This window comes from Carassius auratus, chromosome 5, assembly GCF_003368295.1.
Source record: "Carassius auratus strain Wakin chromosome 5, ASM336829v1, whole genome shotgun sequence".
Lineage (NCBI taxonomy): Eukaryota > Metazoa > Chordata > Actinopteri > Cypriniformes > Cyprinidae > Carassius > Carassius auratus.
Genome location: NC_039247.1, coordinates 24,294,501 through 24,315,223, shown reverse-complemented (window position 1 = coordinate 24,315,223; position 20,723 = coordinate 24,294,501). Strand labels below are relative to the sequence as shown.

At 37.9% G+C, this 20,723-nt stretch overlaps 1 protein-coding gene across 9 annotated transcripts in view; it reads right to left on the bottom strand.

Annotated features, from left to right (window-relative positions):
* The window catches only part of LOC113082494 (acetyl-CoA carboxylase), a 51,143-nt gene extending 32,140 nt beyond the window's left edge, over positions 1–19,003 (bottom strand). For 6 of the 9 annotated variants that reach the window (XM_026254132.1, XM_026254141.1, XM_026254149.1 and 3 more), the window contains exons 1-14: positions 18,789–19,003; positions 16,417–16,672; positions 11,086–11,218; positions 9,580–9,718; positions 9,155–9,264; positions 8,445–8,526; positions 8,242–8,340; positions 3,588–3,694; positions 3,397–3,507; positions 3,095–3,304; positions 2,784–2,954; positions 1,645–1,806; positions 393–556; positions 38–188 (exon numbers count right to left, since the gene is read on the bottom strand). In XM_026254132.1, the coding sequence (XP_026109917.1) occupies positions 38–188; positions 393–556; positions 1,645–1,806; positions 2,784–2,954; positions 3,095–3,304; positions 3,397–3,507; positions 3,588–3,694; positions 8,242–8,340; positions 8,445–8,526; positions 9,155–9,264; positions 9,580–9,718; positions 11,086–11,218; positions 16,417–16,643 (1,866 nt within the window). In that variant the 5' untranslated portion in view covers positions 16,644–16,672; positions 18,789–19,003. Of the gene's footprint in view, positions 1–37; positions 189–392; positions 557–1,644; positions 1,807–2,783; positions 2,955–3,094; positions 3,305–3,396; positions 3,508–3,587; positions 3,695–8,241; positions 8,341–8,444; positions 8,527–9,154; positions 9,265–9,579; positions 9,719–11,085; positions 11,219–16,416; positions 16,673–18,788 lie in introns of those variants that run through there. The other 3 variants (XM_026254125.1, XM_026254150.1, XM_026254151.1) reach the window with 1 other exon arrangement.
* Positions 19,004–20,723: the final 1,720 nt, after the last annotated feature.

The following is a 20,723-nucleotide window of genomic DNA, read 5'->3' as shown; positions in this document are numbered from 1 at the left end:
AGTTGTGATGTGAAATGAAGAAGGTTGTTCCATGCACCTGCATCTTCTCCGAGATGAGTCTGTCCAGCCAACCCGTGTCGATGCTGTTGTGCTGGAAACATTCCGTTTCAAGCAGCTTTATGAGATACTCCACCGTAGTCCTGAAGTCTCCTCTGATAGACAGCTCTTTGAGGGCCACCACCATGTTTCTAAGATGATGCATACAGCAAAATAAATAATATTTAACAGGTTATCTATTGCTTAGAGATTCAATGCAGTCAACTGCAAGTAAACCATTTGTAGACATTGTATATTTAACAGATGTTTCAGTTAAAAAAAAAAAAACGCATAGTGAAGTAAGGTGACTGGGTAACGACTGCTGTGCTCTACTCTTCTGTAAATCAGATACTCACGAGATGGCCTCCTCGCGGTTCTCTCCCCAGGAGAAACAATGACCAAACTGAGAGTCTGCAAACTCGTGCAGACCTCCAGCAGCTGCCACGCTGAAGTAGCCCCACACATTCTTGTTACTTCGGAAGTTTAATTCCTGGACAGTTCCTGAGCTGGGTTTGAACCCCTGGCACACCGAAAACACCCAACACAGACAATTCATCAGCAAAAGTTGTTTACAAGCTAATTACTTTATACTATTCTATAATATTTACACAACTATTCAAAACTTTTGGGTCAGCAAATTTGCAAATGTTTTTGAAATACATGTTTTCACCAAGTCTACATTTATAAAAAAATAAAAAATTAATAATAACAATAATAATAATAATAATTTTGTAAAACTGTAATTTTGTGAAATATTTAAATATATATTATTAATAATAAATATCTATTAGGGCTGCGCAATTAATCACATTTCTAATCGCGATAACAATTATGGATGCCACAATTACGTAATCGTTCAAAAATGGCAATTAATCGTTCAGAGTCCACTCATGTGATTCTGCGTGCTTAAGATGAGTTTTTTTTTTCATTTATATTTTTACTTTTTTCAGATTGTTTATTTTCATATAAAAATACGGCATGTTGTTTCATCAAACAATGGTATAAACCTCATTAAATGTAAATTGTGATAATCGCAATTAATAAATCACAATCTATCTATCTATCTATCTATCTATCTATCTATCTATCTATCTATCTATCTATCTATCTATCTAATACATTTTTGAATGCAAGTTATTCCTGTGCTGACAAAGCTATATTTTTTGTAACTTATATCAATCAATTTGTGCTACTTATTTATATTTTTGAGGAAACCATGGAACATTTATTAGGATTTTTTATTGAATAGAAAGTTCAAAAGAACAGTACTTAAGTCTTACTGTATTAATACAGTATCTTACAGTGAAAGTCTTTTGTAACATTGTAAACATCCTTATTTTCACTTTTGAACAATTGAATGTGATCTTACTAAATAAAAGTATTAATTGCTTAAAAAAAAAGTCCTAACCCCAAACTTTTCAATTTTAGTGTATATTACATTTTGTTATATTAAAAAATTTCAAAAGTTTTTTCCAGCTTCTGCAAATTGAATTAAACAAGCAATTTCTTGTTTTTAAGACTTCAAAGACACATCCTTTGCATGTGAAATCAACATCAGAGTTTATTAAATTTGTACATTTTGATACTTTAAATATCAGGATCACACACCTCATCTGGGTTCTCGCTAGTAATTCGAGCTGCAATAACATGTCCTCGTGGAGAGGGGGTGGTGGAGAGTCCATCAAAGTCAATAGGGGTGTCTCCCCATGGCTGCATCCCGTACATCACCCTGATGTCTTTAATTCGGTGAAGTGGGATGCCCATAGCGATCTAAATGACAGAACAAAAGTGTCACATAATGACCAAAAAAGAAAAAAGAAAGCATTATCAATTTTCACGGTAAAATTCTGCATACATTTTAAAATAGGTCTCTATGATATTTTGGCCTTTAAATATGAATAAAATGTGTTGAAGAAGAGACATGAGTTCATATATCTTCAATCATTAAATATCCACTTTTCCCTCTTATTTCTACACTCCCTTGGTTATGCAATTGATGAATACCTCCTCATTGTGTTTCTCTCTCTGTTTCCCTTTGTCTGTCTCTCTTTTTCTCTCACCATCAATTCCCCTCATTCATGTGCAGCAATCTTTGTGTGTTACATAAGTGCATCAACCCCCCTCTTTCACCCCCACTGAACCCACAGCACAATGGCCTAAGCCAAGTGACCTACATAGCAAAGACAGTGGTCACATGACAAGAGTCGGAGACTGTGCTGTGTAGTTCACTAGATACTGCCAGTCTAGAGATATAGTAAAGCAATATTTTAGGTAAATGCAACCTTTTGCTCTATTGGCAGCATCTGTGGCCTGCTGATGATGACTACAAAAAAAATGCAAAAGAAAAATAAAGTGACTGTAGCATAAGATTTTAATTATAAAATTTTGAAATTAAGGAAAAGCTGAGGATTTGCATTATTGTAAAGGCATCTTTTCTTTATTTTTACAAACCTAGTGACGATAATAAGGCAATAATTAACTAAATGAATGAAACTGCAAAAGTCCAAACAGTAAGGAAGGAAGAGATGAAGGAAGGAGGGAGGGAAGGAATGTTTTGTTTTGTGTATTTCTGTGTTTTGTTTTTTGTTTTGTGTATTGTTCTGTTTTGAGTATTGTTTTGTTTTTTTGTTTTTATTCTGTGTATTGTTTTATTTTGTGTATTGTTCTGTTTTGTGTATTGTTTTGTTTTTTTGTTTTGTTTTGCCTGGCCTTGAATAGTCCTTTAAAATGCAAATTCTCATACAGACCTGCAGTTGGGCCGTAGGCAGATTAACATCAGCCACCATCTCAGTACAAGGATGTTCCACTTGAAGACGAGGGTTGAGCTCTAGGAAGTAAAAGCTGCCGTCTTGACTGTAGAGATACTCCACCGTACCTGCGCTCACATAGCCCACCATCTTCGCCAACCTCACTGCACACTGAAACAGACAGATGCACAATTAACTTTTTCGGTTTAAGTAACCCAGTTTCTCATGATGGCATATACTTTATTCTTTCTTATACGAAAATATAGTAGTAACATTTGACTACTGCTGAATCAGACGATATTCGGTGATACCTTCTCCATATCCTCAAACACATCAGAGGTGGCAATAGTTGCTGGAGCTTCTTCAATGATCTTCTGATGCCTACGTTGAACGGAGCAGTCACGGCCGAACAGAGAGATGGCGTTACCGTACTGGTCAGCCAGGATCTGCACCTCCAGGTGGCGAGCGTGTTTGGCCAATTGCATGACAAAGATGGGAGAACCTGGAACCTCAGCTTGAACCTGAGTAACACATAAGGAAAAGTACGGTGGTTAGTTTTGGAAAGTTAACAGGTGGGTAATATTGTAGTGTGGCAGTGAAGAACAACTCGGACCTGTCTAAAGAGGTTGGGGAAGTCTTCTGCACAGTTGACTTTCCGGATACCTTTTCCTCCTCCGCCTTCAGACGCCTTCACCATTACAGGGTAGCCTACTTGTTCTGCCGCCTGTCAATCAAAACATGCTCTCTCACTGACTGGACTTAAATTGAATGTCACGTTACCCTTGATGTAAGTGTATAGTATACCTTCAGTCCAGCCTCCACATCATGTACACAGCCCTGCTCATACAGCTCTGAAGGGACATTAATAATTCCTTTCTTCTGGTCATTCTCTGTCCATTCTACTGTCAGCCCTGTACAGACGAAACCAAACCCACAATCAAGATAGTAGTCAATGCTGGACAGAAAGGGGGTGTGGTAGGGTTAGTACCCCTGCCAAATTTAACCTAACATGACAAATATCATAATAAACACATTTTTATTTTGATTTCATTATGCTTCTCATTCTGTGTCTGACAGAGGCAGTACAAGCACAGGCAGGAGGGCTACATAATGACACCAGGACTAGGGACGTAACGATTACCGGTTTGACGATAAATCATGATAAAATTCCCCACGGTTGGTATTACCGTTTCATCTTTTTATTATCATTAAAACCATATTAGATTACCGGGATTTTTACAAATGGCGATAAATGAATACAGTCCAGAATAAAGCACAGTTTTCAGTTGTACAGTTTGTTAATCTCTGCTCGAAACTAATTTGCTGCTACATTGCTGCAGTCAAGTTGTTATTTAAAAATCAGGACATCATTGTTATGTTACTGTTTTAGTGATTATGCAAACAAAAAGTCGTTTTATTTGTTGTTTGTTGATTTTTAAATATAAGTGATTTGTCTGTACGTACTTTTTTTTACATCTCCAGCACATTATAACAATACCGTGATAATACTGATAACTGTGATCATTTTGGTCACTATAATCATGCTAAGAAATTTTACATTTAAATTACATTACATTTATTCATTTAGCAGACGCTTTTATCCAAAGCGACTTACAGATGAAGACAGTGGAAGCAATCAAAAACAACAAAAAGAGCAACGATATATAAGTGCTATAACTAGGGGTGCTCCGATCACGATCGGTTGATCGTCATGCGCATCTTGTCAGTAAAGCCGGTTTTCTACTCAGCGGTTAATTCCATCAGGTGCGTTAACAACGGCTCTGTGTAGTAACTGCTGCTCTATGTGAAATCACGCACCTGATGGAATTAACCGCAGATTAGAGAACCGGCTTTACTGACGAGATGCGCATTAACGATCGGCCGATCGTGATCGGAGCACCCCTAGCTATAACAAGTCTCAGTTAGGTTAACACAGTACACGTAGCATGGGATTTTAAATAATATAATAAATAAAAAGAAAACAGATAGAATAAAAAAAAAGAATAGAGCAAGCTAGTTAGAGGTCTTTACACATACACACATATATATAATTGCATAATAAATTAAAAGAAAAATAGAATACAAAAAGATTAGAAAGGTAGTTAGATTTTTTAAGATTAGAATTAGAATATTGAGTGTTACAGTTAGAGGGTCAAATAAAGATGGAAGAGATGTGTTTTAAGCCGATTCTTGAAGATGGCTAAGGACCCAGCTGCTCGGATTGAGTTGGGAAGGTCATTCCACCAGGAGGGAACATTTAATTTAAAAGTCCGTAAAAGTGACTTTGTGCTTCTTTGGGATGGCACAATCAAGCGACGTTCACTTGCAGAACGCAAGCTTCTAGAGGGCACATAAGTCTGAAGTAACAAATTTAGGTAAATGAGTGCAGAGCCAGTGGAAGTTTTGTAGGCAAACATCAATGCCTTGAATTTAATGCGAGCAGCTATTGGAAGCCAGTGCAAATTGATAAACAGAGGTGTGACGTGTATTCTTTTTGGCTCATTAAAAATTTATCTTGCTGCCACATTCTGAATTAATTGTAAAGGTTTGATAGAATTGGCTGGAAGACTTGCCAAGAGGGCATTGCAATAGTCCAGCCTGGACAGAACAAGAGCTTGAGCAAGGAGTTGTGCAGCATGTGTCACAGTGTCTGGGTTGTTGTTCCCCGGGGTTCCACTAGATGTCCTCCTTCTCACGGTGCCTGTCCCAGATCACTTCCTGTTCCCTTATATGGTCACCTTCCTCCTTGTTACCTGATTGATTGTTCACCCCACCTGTCTCCTGTTTCCCAATTATCCTTCTGTGTATAAATACCCAGTCTGTCTTAGTCTATGTCACGGAGTCCTTGTCTGATGTCATTGTGTTTCAGGTCCATCAGTCTTGCTTTGTCTTACCCTATGTGTCTCATTCTCTCGTTCCACCAGACTTCCTCTACCTTTCCGTTCTTCCGAGTTCCCCGTTTCATCCGGTTCCCTTTTTGTTTGATTTGTCTCTCATGACTGTTTATTTTGTATTTACCCCTCTGTTTAAATAAAACCCTTACCTGCATTTGGATCTACCCTCTCTTTGTGTTTTTCCCCAATACCTATCGTGACAGCATGTTCCGAAAGAAAGGGCTTGATCTTCTTGATGTTGAATAAAGCAAATCTGCAGAATCGGACAGTTTTAGCAATGTGCTCTGAGAAAGTCAGCTGATCATCAATCATAACTCCAAGGCTTCTAGCTGTTTTTGAAGGAGTTATGGTTGAAGTGCCTAACTTGATAGTGAAATTGTGATGGAACGATGGGTTTGCTGGAATCACAAGCAGTTCTGTCTTGGCAAGGTTGAATTGAAGGTGATGGTCCATCATCCAGGAAGAATTGTCTGTTAGACAAGCTGAGATGCGAATAGCTACCGTCGGATCATCAGGATGGAATGAGAGGTACAGTTGAGTGTTATCAGCATAGCAGTGGTATGAAAAGCCATGTTTCTGAATGACAGGACCTAATGATGCCATGTAGACAGAGAAGAGAAGAGGTCCAAGAACTGAGCCCTGAGGCACCCCAGTAGTTAGATGTTGAGACTTGGACACCTCACCTCTCCAAGATACTTTAAAGGACCTATCTGATAGGTAAGACTCAAACCACTGAGGTGTGGTTCCTCAGATGCCATTTGCCAGTAGGGTTGATAGGAGGATCTGGTGATTAATCATGTCAAAAGCAGCGTACAGATCAAGCAGGATAAGTACTGAAGATTTGGATTCTGCTCTTGCCAGTCTTAGAGCTTCAACAACTGAGAGCAAGGCTGTCTGAGTTGAATGTCCACTTCTGAAGCCAGATTGGTTGCTGTCAAGGAGATTGTTGTGTGTGAGAAATGTAGAGTCTTGTTTGAACACAGCTCTTTCAAGTGTTTTTGCAATGAAAGCAAGAAGAGAAACTGGTCTGTAGTTCTCTAAAAGAGATGGGTTGAGGTTGGGTTTCTTAAGTAGTGGAGTTATACGTGCCTGTCTAAATGATGAGGGAAAACACCAGTGTGGAGGGAAGTGTTGATGATGTGAGTGAGTGCAGGTATAACTGCAGGAGAAATTGCTTGAAAAAGATGAGATGGAATAGGATCAAGCGGGCAAGTAGTAGGGTGATTAGAAAGGATGAGTTTTGAGACTTCTGCCTCAGAGAGTGAAAAGAAGGATGTAAATGAGTGTAAGTTTGCTGGTGATATGAGCTTGAATGATTGGTGTGGAAAATTGTGCACTAATGTGTTTAATTTTATTAATGAAAATCTTTGCAAAGTCGTCAGCTATTAGAGATGAAGCAGGAGGGGGAGGAGGAGGACAAAGAAGTGAGGAAAATGTTTTATAAAGCATGCGAGAGTTAGATGAATTATTAATTTTGTTATGGTAGTATGTCTTTTTAGCAGAGGAGACATTAGCAGAGAAAGAAGATAGGAGTGACTGATACACAATAAGGTCAGTAGTATTTTTGGACTTGCGCCACACCCTTTCAGAAGCTCTAAGCTTAGAACGGTGTTCGCGTAGAACATCAGATAACCAAGGGGCAGAAGGGGTGTTACGGGCTGGCCTGGAAGATAAGGGGCAAACAGTGTCTAAACAAGATGTAAGAGTGGAGCAGAAAGTATGAATAGCACAAGATGCAAACAGTTTAGGGGAAGGAAGTGAAGATGAAACCATTGCAGATAGCCGGGAGGGTGAAAGTGTGCGTAGGTTACGTCGAAAGATAACATGTGGAGGGGTAAGTGATGTGTCAGGGACCATGTTGAGGTTAAGAGTGAGGAGGAAGTGATCCGACATGTGCAGTGGAGTAACCAGAACATGATCAGTAGAGTAGTGTCGTGTATAAATAAGGTCCTGTTGGTTGCCCGATTTGTGAGTAGCAGTAGTTGACACTCGGTTGAGATCAAAAGAGGCAAGCAGAGAGAGGAAATCAGCAAACAGAGGTTTATATAGATGGATGTTGAAATCTCCAAGCATAACTAGGTGAGTACTATCCTCAGAAAAGGTTCAGAGCAACACATCTAATTCATCCAAAAAGTTACCCAGTGGTCCTGGGGGTCGACAGACAACTACAAAATGTATTTTAAAAGGGTAGTTAACAGTAACTGAATGAGATTCAAAGGAGCTGTTGATACCCAAAGATGGTAAAGGATTACATTTCCAGTCATTAGAGATGAGCAGACCAGTACCTCCACCTCTTCCAGTCAAACGGGGGGAGTGGGAAAACGAGAAATTATTGGAGAGTGCTGCAGGTGTAGCAGTGTCCTCTGGTTTGATCCAGGTCATGTAAATTTTCATACCATTACATCCCTAACCAGGACTAGATCACATCCACATTTCCAGTCAGAAATTAAATTAAGTAAAGATTCACAAGCCTTGATTACACACACACAAAAAAATGCTTCATTTTGAAATAGACATCATTGAAAGGAACATTAACAATTCAGTAAGTCTGATGCTGAACTAACCTGTTCCACTCCAGGGTAGTGTGGGAATGCCAGCTGTTTGGGCCACAATAGAAGAGGCGATCTTATCCCCAAGAGCCCACATAGCCTGACTAGGTGGACCTAATAAAAGATACCAACCACTAAAGTAAGAGCAATACCATCACATATGTGAACATTTTTATCAATGTGGTGTGGTAAGGCTTATTGTCATAGCTCAATCTCACCCATGAAGGCGATGCCATTCTTGTGCAGCAATTCAGGGAGTTTGGGGTTCTCAGAAGCATGACCCCAACCGGCCCACACGGCCTAAAGACATTCATGCATTTAACAGATAGTTTTATCCAAAGCAACTTAAAGAGAGATTGCCAAAATTATGTGTCAGCTAGACCCTTTTAAAAAATAAATTTCTTGAAGTATACCCTAATATCTCCATAATAATTTTACAAAACATTCACAGTTCTCTGATGTTGGTTAATGGCTACATGATATGCAGGCAAACAAATATTTAATATTTGTATTATTATTATTATTATTATTATTATTATTATTATTATTATTAAGCATTTTATATTTATTGTTTTATATTGCTATTTCATAATATATTACAATATTGGGTATAAACGGGATATGATTAAAATTTTTGAGAAAGAATCCTACAACGCAAATATTCTTCATTGCTTTTAGCTTTTTTAAACTCTGATTAAAATAAAAAAAAAATAGACAGAAACATATTACTATTGCAATAATACAACTGTGCTCTTTATAAAAAAATAAATAAATAAAAATCATACTTTTATTTCACAATAAGTTACGAAATTAATTTCACACAATAATTGTGCAACCTGATTTAAATGTAAAAACGGAGTAGAAAAATAAAATAAATAGCCACTTCATTTGCTTTGAACAGCAGCCGTCAAACCTTGCATGCATTTACCTGAACGGGAATTCGTTTGGCTATGTCCAGAATGAGTTCCACATTAGCATAGTTGTTGTTGTTTGTCCCTCCTGGGACAGGTACATAGTGATCTGCCATCTTGATGTACTCTGTGGATAGAGTTATACATATGTTTAACTAAGTATTTAATTGAGTACATATATACAAAATATTTGAGATTACAAGGCTATTCACAAATAATTTTCACTTCACTGAATTTGTTCAATGCTAAGTAGGCCATGCTTGCACTGACAAAGAGAAGGGCCTCTGAAGACATTCCTTGCTAAATACATTTGCCAGCACAGCATGGCTTTTTCCTGGATTACATTATGATGGAGTCAGGAGTGGGGGAAGGTGTCCTCCAGCTATTTGTTTTTTTTAAACTCTTATGATGTAACAGTTAAGTTCAGCACTTGTACACGCACCTGCATTGGCCTTGAGGTCCTCCGGAGTAACCATGACGACGAAGCGTATGGCCCGTTCATTCCGAAACATTTCATAAGCCCAGCGACGGATGGAGCGCATGCACTTGACTGCAGCAATGCCATTGTTGGCAATGAGCACCTGTCAAAACAAAACATGATATTCACAACAGTCACTACACCAGGGTTGTTTATAGTAAAAAAAAACAAAAAAAACAACAACATTCAGTTACTAGTGCGGTCAAATAATTAATCGTGATTAAACAAATCCAAAATAAAAGTTTTTGTTTACATAATATATGTATGTGTACAGTGTATATGTATATATAAATACACATTCACTTCTATATTTCAGAAAAATATTTTATTTTTATATATTTAATATATTAATTCATAATATAAATTATATGAATATAAATATAGACATGTAAATCAAAAAAAAAATTTACACTGTGTGGGTGTATTTATATATACATAAATATACACAGAACACATACATATGCAAACAAAACCTCTTATTTTGGATGCGATTAATCGCGATTAATTGTTTGACAGCACTGTCAGTTATATATAAAAAAAAGTTAACTGAAATGTATTAAAATAAAAATAACAATCCATCTTATTTAATTTCAACTAGTGTTAATTTCATTAATGAAAACTATAACCAAACATTTTCGTCAATGAGGCAGTCTGTGTTCTGTCATAGATCTCGGCTGTATTGTTTGCGATAATGTTTGCGGATTGTAACGTTACTTGTACAACCTCTTGGAGTCTTTTTGCCATTGTTTTAAAAGAAAAACATTGACGACATTTGGAATTATTGGAATTATTATTAGGAATTTCTCTGTTAAGCCAGTTGCCAGTAATATAAACCATGCATACGGGTCGATATTCTATTGATTTGTCCTTACTGGTAAAAGAGCAAAATCTGATGGAATATAAAAATTAATTTCCCAAATGACAACAATCATTGTGATTAAAGTTGAGCAAAATCTTTTTTTCATCATATCAACCATTATACAGTAAGACGAAAATATGACGCAACTATGCAAGTTTCCAATGACTAAAACTAGACTAAAATTCCCAGACATTTAGTCGTCTAAAACTTAATGTCAACTTAACTAAAACACGATTATGACTAAATATGATAAAAAACTAAAAAAGTTACATTTGACACAGGACTAAGACTAAGACTAAATTAAAATAGTGGTCAAAATGTACCCTAATTTCAACTAGTTGCCAAGGAAACATTTCTCCATTTCATTTAGTTTAATTTGTAATAAAATAACTAAAACTAAAATAATAAAACCGTATGGACATTAAAAGATCATTTACATTAAAAATAACAACACAACAAAATTTTAATTTTCAATTAAAAATCTTCTTAATTAGATTAAAAGTGTAAAATATAAAAATAAAATGTAATCAATATAAATCTAGAAAAGTTTCTCAATGACACTAATAACACTGCATCACACACATGTCTAGAATATCAGACGTTCATTTTACCTTCTCAATGACTTTGTTACCACCAAAGCGGGTGACAAACTCAGCGGGGGAAGCGACAGTAAAGTCCCTCTGCAGGTCGATGCGTCTGCGGTCCCTGCCCTGCTTCACGAGGTGAAGTCCTGACATGCTAGGCCTTGAGAAACACACACAACACCATCATAATTCACAATATAGACTGAGAAAAAACACTGAATACAAAGAGGTTAACACCACAGCAATACACATGCTAGGAAACTGACAGCATTGCCGGTCGTTTTGGATTAGATTTTTAGAATTTCAAGGAGAAAAAAAAAAAAAATTGATGTGACCTCAAGAGCACATTTTAAGTAAAAATTATATGTTTAATTTAGGCAATGCAATAGAAATAGAACAATATATGTTCACCGTTTTCTATATCCTCCATGACATTCCCATGCTTTTGAAGGCTTTATTTCCCTCCCTTTTTTTACATAGTTAAAATTAAAAAGTGATAACTGGCTGAATAAATTGATCTCTTAAAAGTTACCGAAGGGAAAAATTTTGCTATGTTTAGAATGGAACACTATCAGACTCCATTCTACACAGTAAACGTACTGTATACAGCCTAAAGCATTATGTGAAACATACATACAAGCATTATGCTACATGCTGCATGTCAAACAGTACCATGCTACGTGCATGTTAAAATTAGGCAAGGGATCCAGTTATCATCTTGGATATAACAACAGTTTGTTTGCATATCCAGTTTAGTGTAAATACTGTATGTCTTAACTTTTGGAGTCTGATTCTTGAATCAAGAAGGCAGTTATTACTTCTGGTTCTGGTTCTTCTGGAAATATAAGGTTAAGTGCACTGCATTATGGGATACGGAATATCACACAATATTCCCGGGTTGGCACATGTAGGTCATTTGGTTACTCTAGACAGAGAAAATGCATACTTTGCATGACATACATACTGTATACTGCAAAAATAGAATTAGTAGTATAGTAGTACACTATCCCTAACAAATCCTTCAGGTGTAACCTGAATACAATATTGCATCAAGTCGGAGTTGCTGGCACACACAAAGTGCTCCTTTAAGAGGGAAAGACTGGAATGTCTCTCCTCCTCTTCTTTCTCCTTAGGCAAAAATAATGTTTTTTACTTCCTTTGCACTTCCCCTCCCCTTGACCAATAGTAGAGTAGAGTATTATAGAAATGAGTGGCATATTGGTCCACTCAGACAGTTTCGACACCGCCACCCCATCCTCATATGAGGCTTTGGTTAAACACTGAAGCATGACGTATAACCAGTTGCAGCTCCTGACCGTAAATTAAGGTGGGGCAGGTTCTGGGTCATAGCACTAATATATGAAAAAACATTTTGTAAACTTTATATTTTAATCTCTGAACACACGTGGAAAAGATTTGTGCAGAGATATCCTTCCGTTATCCTGTAGGTGGCACGCTAATGTTGATTGACAAGCTCGGAGAACAGCATGAAATGCTGTATTATAATTGCCTTAAAGGCAGGGCAAGCAGTTTTTCAAAAACGCTTTTGGAAAACTGAATTGGGCTGAATAGCAAAACAAACTTGTAGCCAATCAGCAGAAAGGGGCGTGTCTACTGATAATGCAGAAGAGAGAGCTTTCAGTCTACAGGTTGGACATTAGCTGAGATGAGCAACAGAAAGATGGAGATGGCGAATAAAAAACAAAAGAAGAAAACATCTGCGTAACAAAATAAGGCTTAAGGCAAGAAGTAGCACCTGTGTAAATGTTGGTGAAGAGAACTGCAGAGAATCAATGAGTGGAAGGCCTACGATCGTACACTAAGATTGCTTTGTTTCTTCTCAATATGCGAGTAACACCGTGTCTACATCAGACTTACAGAACGCAAAAACATCCCCCACACCATTACACCACCAGCCTGCACAGTGGGTACAAGGCATGATGGATCCATGTTCTCATTCGGTTTACGCCAAATTCTGACTCTACCATCTGAAAGTCTCAACAGAAATCGAGACTCATCAGACCAGGCAAACTGTTTCCCGTCTTCAACTGTCCAATTTTGGTGAGCTCGTGCAAATTGTAGCCTCGTTTTCCTATTTGTAGTGGTCTTCTGCTGTTCTAGTTTCCACCTCAAGGTTGTGCGTGTTGTGGCTTCACAAATGCTTTGCTGCATACCTCGGTTGTAACGAGTGGTTATAGTTGCTCTTCTATCAGCTTGAATCAGCTCTAGCATCAACAAGGGATTTTTGCCCACAGGACTGCCGCATACTGGATGTTTTTCCCTTTTCACACCATTCTTTGTAAACCCCAGAAATGGTTGTGCGTGAAAATCCCAGTAACTAAGCAGATTGTGAAATACTCAGACCGGCCCGTCTGGCCCCAACAACCATGCCACGCTCAAAATTTCTTAAATTACCTTTCTTTCCCAGTTTGGAGTTCAGGATATTGTCTTGACCAGGACCACACCCCTAAATGCATTGAAGCAACTGCCATGTGATTGGTTGATTAGATAATTGCATTAAAGGTGCCATCTGTAATATTTGTCAAAAAAAAATTTAATCATACTCCACATTCCATACCAGATGGGGGCAGTATGCCTCAATAAAGTGAATTGGTCTATTCTAGAGTAACAAACGAGAAACAGCATAGTCTCTATGCTCCGCCCCTACTTTCACAACAACACTACAGCCATAGCCGAAGCCTAACTGTGCGTTCACACCGCCGGCGTCTAGAGCGTCAAAAATGACTCTTTCCGCTCTGCTCACGACGCTGCAGAAAGATTTGTTAGCGCTCAGACGCTCTAACGTAGATCGAATCCTTATTTTGTATTTAAAGCGGCCGCAAAGCAAACAAGCTTGTTGATCTTGTGCAGACTAACCACAGGGAGTTATAAGTTAACCTCATTAAATATTGTTGTGGACGAAATATTAGGATTCTTTACTTAAAATGACCAATCTCAAACACCTTGGTCCACGTATCACTTTTAATTTATTTTTTATGTCCTTGTGCGCAAACAGGGACACATCATAGATTTATACAAACGCTAAACAGCAATAATCAACCTGTCCTTTATTCTGCTTGGGAACTAATGTGCCAACTCTCAAGCATTCACCGTGAGACACACGCAATTGACTCTTTTCACACGCTTTCACGACACACATTAATTTTTTCACGCACAGAAAAACCACGAAGCAAAGAGGACACGGAGACCAACAGACTAGACAGAGCAGGTTAGTTATGATATAATAAAATGGGTAACGTTAAGTTATAGCTAGCTAATTATCAAACGCAGCTACGGTTAGCCATCGCTAACATTAGCACGTTTATCGAACAGCCTTTGATACATTTCTATGTTATAATTCCCAAAAACAAATACACAAACATATAAAACAATCTATCGAAACACTAACAGCTTCTAACTTACCAATGCAAAAGAAATGTTGCAAGTTTGGAGTCGAACATCATTTCTTTCAGGTCCATCGGTTGTCTCCAGCGATTAAAAGCAGTGCCGATGTTAATTTGATTTGTGATTCCGAGCGCGGTTTTTTCCCTGTAGCGGGTGGCGCTCTCTTCCCTGAACTGAAATGCTCAATGAACTTTCAATGAAAGTACTGGGCTGTACTTTCCACATGATTGACACCAGGTTCAGGCACGCCCAGAAGCCATGCGAGTTATTCGTGTATTGCAGGTTGGCTGGTGGTTATGTTGCCCGCATACCGCCTCCCATGGCCGAAACTGGTATCACGACACCTGTCGGGCCGGGGCTAGTAATGTTAATGCTAATTAAGGTTGATATCTCTGCAGCACTATAACTTGACATTTTTTTAATGACATCATCGCCCTTATTTCTTCTCATTCTTTTGATGCGTGTAGGTCATGTTATGGATATTTACACCACAATTTTTGCATATGGCACCTTTAATGAGAAAATAAACAGGTGTACCTAATAATCCTTTGGGTGTGTGTGTGTGTGTGTATATATATATATATATATATATATATATATATATATATATATATATATAAAAAAGGACTGGGCAAGTTAACACGTTATTATCGTGTTAAAGCATTAATTGATCGTTTAAGCAGTTTTTTTATTATTATGAATGTCTGTTGCTCACCGACTCGGAATACACATCTTGACAAATCATGGGTCACAGGAGGGGGATGCTTGCGGTCAAATTATTTAGGCTTAGCATCAACATTCACAAACCACTGTCCACTGTTATTTTTAACAGAAAAGAATGCAGAGAAGCGCTTGCTCAGTGCAGTGGAGTGCATTGTTTTGTTAACTTTATGGTTTCTTATTTTGAGTTGTATGGGATGCGGTAACACAAGGCCCTCTCACAATATATTACTTTACACATCTATTGATTTTGCTGCTCAGAAATATTCACGCAATCATGCAGCACGTATCAGAAGATCTGAGCTCCGGCGTGGTTAGCGCTCACACTCACTGATCTATATATATAACTGAACCGCGCTCTTGCCCACCTCTTTCAACCGAGCCAGGGACAGCTAAATGAAGTGATCACACTAGCAAATGAACCAGGCTTTGGTGGTTAAGATTGCCTAGTGTGAGCTCACCCTAATTATTCTTACACATCCCGCACACACACCCACACGAGTCTCTACCCCCACATCAAGTGTTGTCCCGAGCGATGGGTTTCACGATCATGCAGGATGATTATGATTAGGAGCCATTATTTCACATTCAAGTCAAAAGTAAAAACAACAAAAAGGAGGTTTAACATCTCCAAATAGTTCCGCACTGTGGTGACAGCAGGAAATGTTTTGCAAAGCAAACGGAGGTTAACTATAAAATCATGACCTGGACCTGGAGTTCTATGAAGAACTGAACATAAAAGCTTTTGCCAACAGTTCAGGTCCTTGAGCATTACATTAACACTATTCCAGGAAATGTCAAACAGCCTAATGTTGAACTCCAATCTATTCCTGAAGCATCAACACTTTGATGCACTCACACTCAACTGCCTATTATGGCAAGTCTGTGAGAGACACATAGAGATGGAAAACACTGCCAAAGACTAGCAGTGCAACCGAAGTTAACCAAACACACAGAGAGGCACTTGTGCACATTTTAGCATAGTGATGAACCCAAGTATCCTCAAGCCACCAATTTGCACAATGTTGCTGCATACCTCCCTCATATACACATGGACTTAGAAATGTAATTACTTATTTAGACAATCAGCACTAGTTTTATCTTGAAACTAGTGCTTTTCAAAGGCCATGTCCCTGATCTTGAGCACCTGGCAGAGCATGCATGACTCAGACTTTGTTAAAGTGGACTTCCATGTCACAATAACTGCAAATGGGAGTACAAAGCATCGCTGACCTCAAATTGTGCAAGGATCCGTCCAGGCTGTCGAAGCCCATCTCATAAGTGCTGTCTGAACTGACAGAAGAGGGGGAAAGAGAGCGTGGATTTTCCTCCATCTGCAGGTCCAGCTTCCCTGTGGTTTCGTCCTCGGAGTTTTCTTCGGACACAGAGCCCACGATGAAGTGAGAGTGCAGCGTAGACACAGCTGGAGGCTTCTTCTCAGTAGAGTCCTGCTCTGCCATACTTAGGCCACGCTGGCAGGCTGCAAGCACTATATAAGCGAGAGAATAGAGTCATTATTTCACATTCAAGTGACAAAAACAAAAAGGAGGTTTCTTAATGAAATATTTGACTTGAAAGGATAGTTCACCCAAAAAACGAAAATTACCCCATGATTTACTCAGCCTCAAGCCCTCCTAGGTGTATATGACATTCTTCTTTCAGAAAATTACAATCGGAGCTATATTAAAAAACATCCTGGATCTTCCAATATTGATAATGGGAGTGCATGGTAGCCCAAAATTTTAATTCCAAAAAAAAATTACCAATCTGTTATAAAAGAAATACACACAGCTCCAGATATAAGAAAAATATCCATTTTACAACTTAATGAATCTTAATCTCTAGCTTCCGGTACACACAATCCTGAGAGAGTGGTTTCCAGCGGATGACGTACAACGTAGGCGGAATGCCCCTTTCCACAACCCTGAACTACTCGCTAAATGCTGGGACACGGTCTCAGTGTAAACCTGAATGAGTGGATGCACGCCACCGCCTTACATACCTGTATGTACAGGGGAGTGGTTGGGTATGCAAATTCCACTCACCAGTGGTCACTGGCCTGTTTTTTACTACTCAGAGGTGGTTGGGGCTCCCAAGAAAGAGCCCTAATAATCGACACAACATAACATCTACATTCCCTCCATCAGGAAATGAGGGTTACATATGTAACCAAAATGTTAATTTTCATAAGGTTTTCTCGATTCAAGGGTACATTCTAGAAATGTATGTTGAAACTTGCTTTGCCATATTCACGTACAGGGAATAAAGAAACAGAAACCATTCAAATCACGCCTTACTGGAAAAAAAGAATAGTACAATAACAAAACAGTAATAAATAAATAATACAAAGGTACTTTGACCAGTGCTATTTTAGTATTATCTACTATCATAGTATTTATTAAGATTTTGAATTACAAATCTGTTCATTGGATGTAATTGTTAGCTCAGTAATAGTAAGAGATACAACTTTTTATTTTAACAATGTAAAAAAAAAAAATTATTGGCAGTCACCATTGTAACCTTGTGGAAGTCGTGGCCTAATGGTTAGAGAGTCGGACTTGCAATCGAAGGGTTGTGAGTTCGAGTCTCGGGCCGGCAGGAATTGTATGTGGGGGGAGAGTATGTACAGCGCTCATTCTCAAATCACTCACTTCTCTTGATTGTATAGCTTTTGCAACTTTAACAAGGATTGGTCTTTCATTTATACAGTAAAATGTGCACTGTTATTTTACAATTGTTTTTAAATTTCTGTGCTTGAAAATTACTGTTAAACACCTGAAAAACTTTTTTTTAAAAACCTGCTTATTTTGTTTGTATCTTTGCTCTATTTTATTATTACACCCCTTGCTTAAATGTATTTTATTTCAGTATTATAGCACTTTAACTTCAAATTATTTCAGTTAGTTTCCAATGCAACAATCTAATTTCTAAGTTTTTCATCTATTATTACTATTTAGACTTTATATCAATTAAAGAAGATTATTTTTTTTTATCCCATCAATGCATCTAATGTATCGTTACGTTTGACTCCTAGTGAACCTGTCTGACTACTGTACCTCGATTTAGCAACTCACCTACAGGACTGCCACATGTAAAACTATAACCGCACCTCATCCAGCCTGATGAACCTGATCAACGAGTCTCAGCCTCGAAGGACCCTCAATCATGAGTGAAACACCGTTTAACACTTTAATTCTAACGCTCTAATTCTAATTTAATTATAATTTCTGCAGTCCTTAACGGGTTTCCTTCACTCAGTATGATATATATATATATATATATATATATATATATATATATATATATATATATATTATTATTATTATTATTATTATTATTATTATTATTATTATTGTTGTTTCCTTCTTCATCTTTCAAACATATGAACTGCCTGTCTCAATTTATACCTAGAAACAGTGGGATCGGTTCAACCTAGCACATATGCTAACTCATGCGTCACAAAACCTCCTGTCATCTGATCTGTTAAGCTTCGCCAGCCAAAGACACGGTTGATGTTTTATAAACCCGTCCAGTAACGTTATGTGCCGTGTCATGTGCAGCATTACAGTTAGCAGGCACTCGGGGTAACACGCTTATGTACTCACCGTGCGAGAAGAGTCTGCAAGCAATTCTGAGGTGTGTAAACCGAGGTTTTGATAACGACTGAATTCCCTTCTATATGAAGCCCATCTCCGCTCCGATGATGGTTAAAAGGCTATATAGCAGCATAATGCTACAGACTCTGGAGCTCCAGTCCTCTTTGACAGCAGCATCCCGGTGGTGTGATGCGAGAGGGTTACTTCTGGACGTCGTCCTTTGACCTCACCGATGCAACCACTCACGCTCTATCAGTGGACCAATAGTATTGCGCGCCTCGCATTGGGCGGGGTCAGGCATGCAAATAAAAAGGAAGGTGTACCCAATGATTTGACGTTAGACACACGTGTTTTCTGGTGTAGAATGTTCTATTAAACAACAAGTGAAAACGATTTTAATATATTTGATGTGGGGATTCAATCTATCAACTAGAAAAGTAAGGGCCATCAAGACAAACTTAAATTTTGGGCTTTACAAAGCTGTGAGAAATAGTCATGTAATCTAAAGTATATTTAGTCCTGGATGTACACCCCCACCCCCAAATATATAAATGTAATTTACTCTTTTAGTATTTATTTATTAATCCTTCTTAAAGGGTTAGTTCACCGAAAAATGTAAATTATGTCATTAATAACTCACCCTCATGTCGTTCCAAACCAATAAAGACCTCTGTTCATCTTCGGGACACAGTTTAACATATTTTAGATTTAGTCCGAGAGCTCTCAGTCCCCCCATTGAAACTGTGTTCACGGTCTACTGTCCATGTCCAGAAAGGTAAGAAAAACATCTTCAAAATAGTCCATGTGACATCAGAGGGTTCAGTTAGAATTTTTGGAAGCATCGATACATTTTGGTACAAAAATAGCAAAAACTACGACTTTATTCAGCATTGTCTTTTCTTCCGGGTCTGTTGTGAGAGAGTTTTATTGGCACCCAGTAGTCGTCATTGTACTTTAGAAGTGTTTCTGATACGTAGGCAAATTTGCTGATTTGATCATTTCAAAAGTATATCAAAAAGTGCAACCTTGACCTGCTCAACCCAACTGGAGACCCAAAAGCCTGATCCAAATATTGGGTAATTCATCATACAGTTTTACAATGCGCAGCAAATTCTACAGAGTCAGAATCAGAATGAACATTTATTGGACAATTTATTTATTTAGTTAATTACTTTTAACATTCCATATCTTCAGTTAGGGTGAGTGATGGCCCATATATAATACAGGCTATATTCAAACTTAGTATAAATATTTTGAATTGGACATTGAGTGCTATTGAAAGGGAGAGTAAATACTTATGTTAACTAGTCTGTTAGTACTGCAATCATCTGGTTTATCATTGCCACTTTTCTTTTCTTTTCTTTTCTTTTCTTTTTTCTTACGAATAAACAAATGGTTGATCATGGCAATCATACTGTAAAAATCCACAAAATAAGATTGAGTCTTTTCTCTCAACCAACTGCTAATCTATCATTGAAGTGCCTACAACAATACAATAAATCATTGGTCAGTTTCATATTCAGGTCATTTAAATGATCATTGGTCAGTTTCATGTTAAATTCAATAATTCAATAATTATTGATTGATCTAAAACTGTGCCTGATATCAGTTCTCCTGATATATTTGCTCTGAATGACCAAAGCCTGAGATGTAGCAACATGTACTTTGATAACAGAATCTACCTTTATCCTCACTTAAGCACACAGGTTTTTAGAAATACAGAGGTCCCAAAATGGAGATTGGTAGGGGAGTTTGGAGGCATGCTCCCCCAAGAAAATTTTTCCTGACCTTCATGAGTGCATTTTAAGATGTCTTAAGGCTCATGAATTGGATAATAATATAGGGCTAAAACCAAGTGAGTGGGCAGTAGTAATTTAAAGTAGTTCCCTCTCGAGGCGGTAACTCAACATTACGTCAGCTAAGACGTATATGGGAACTCTTCCC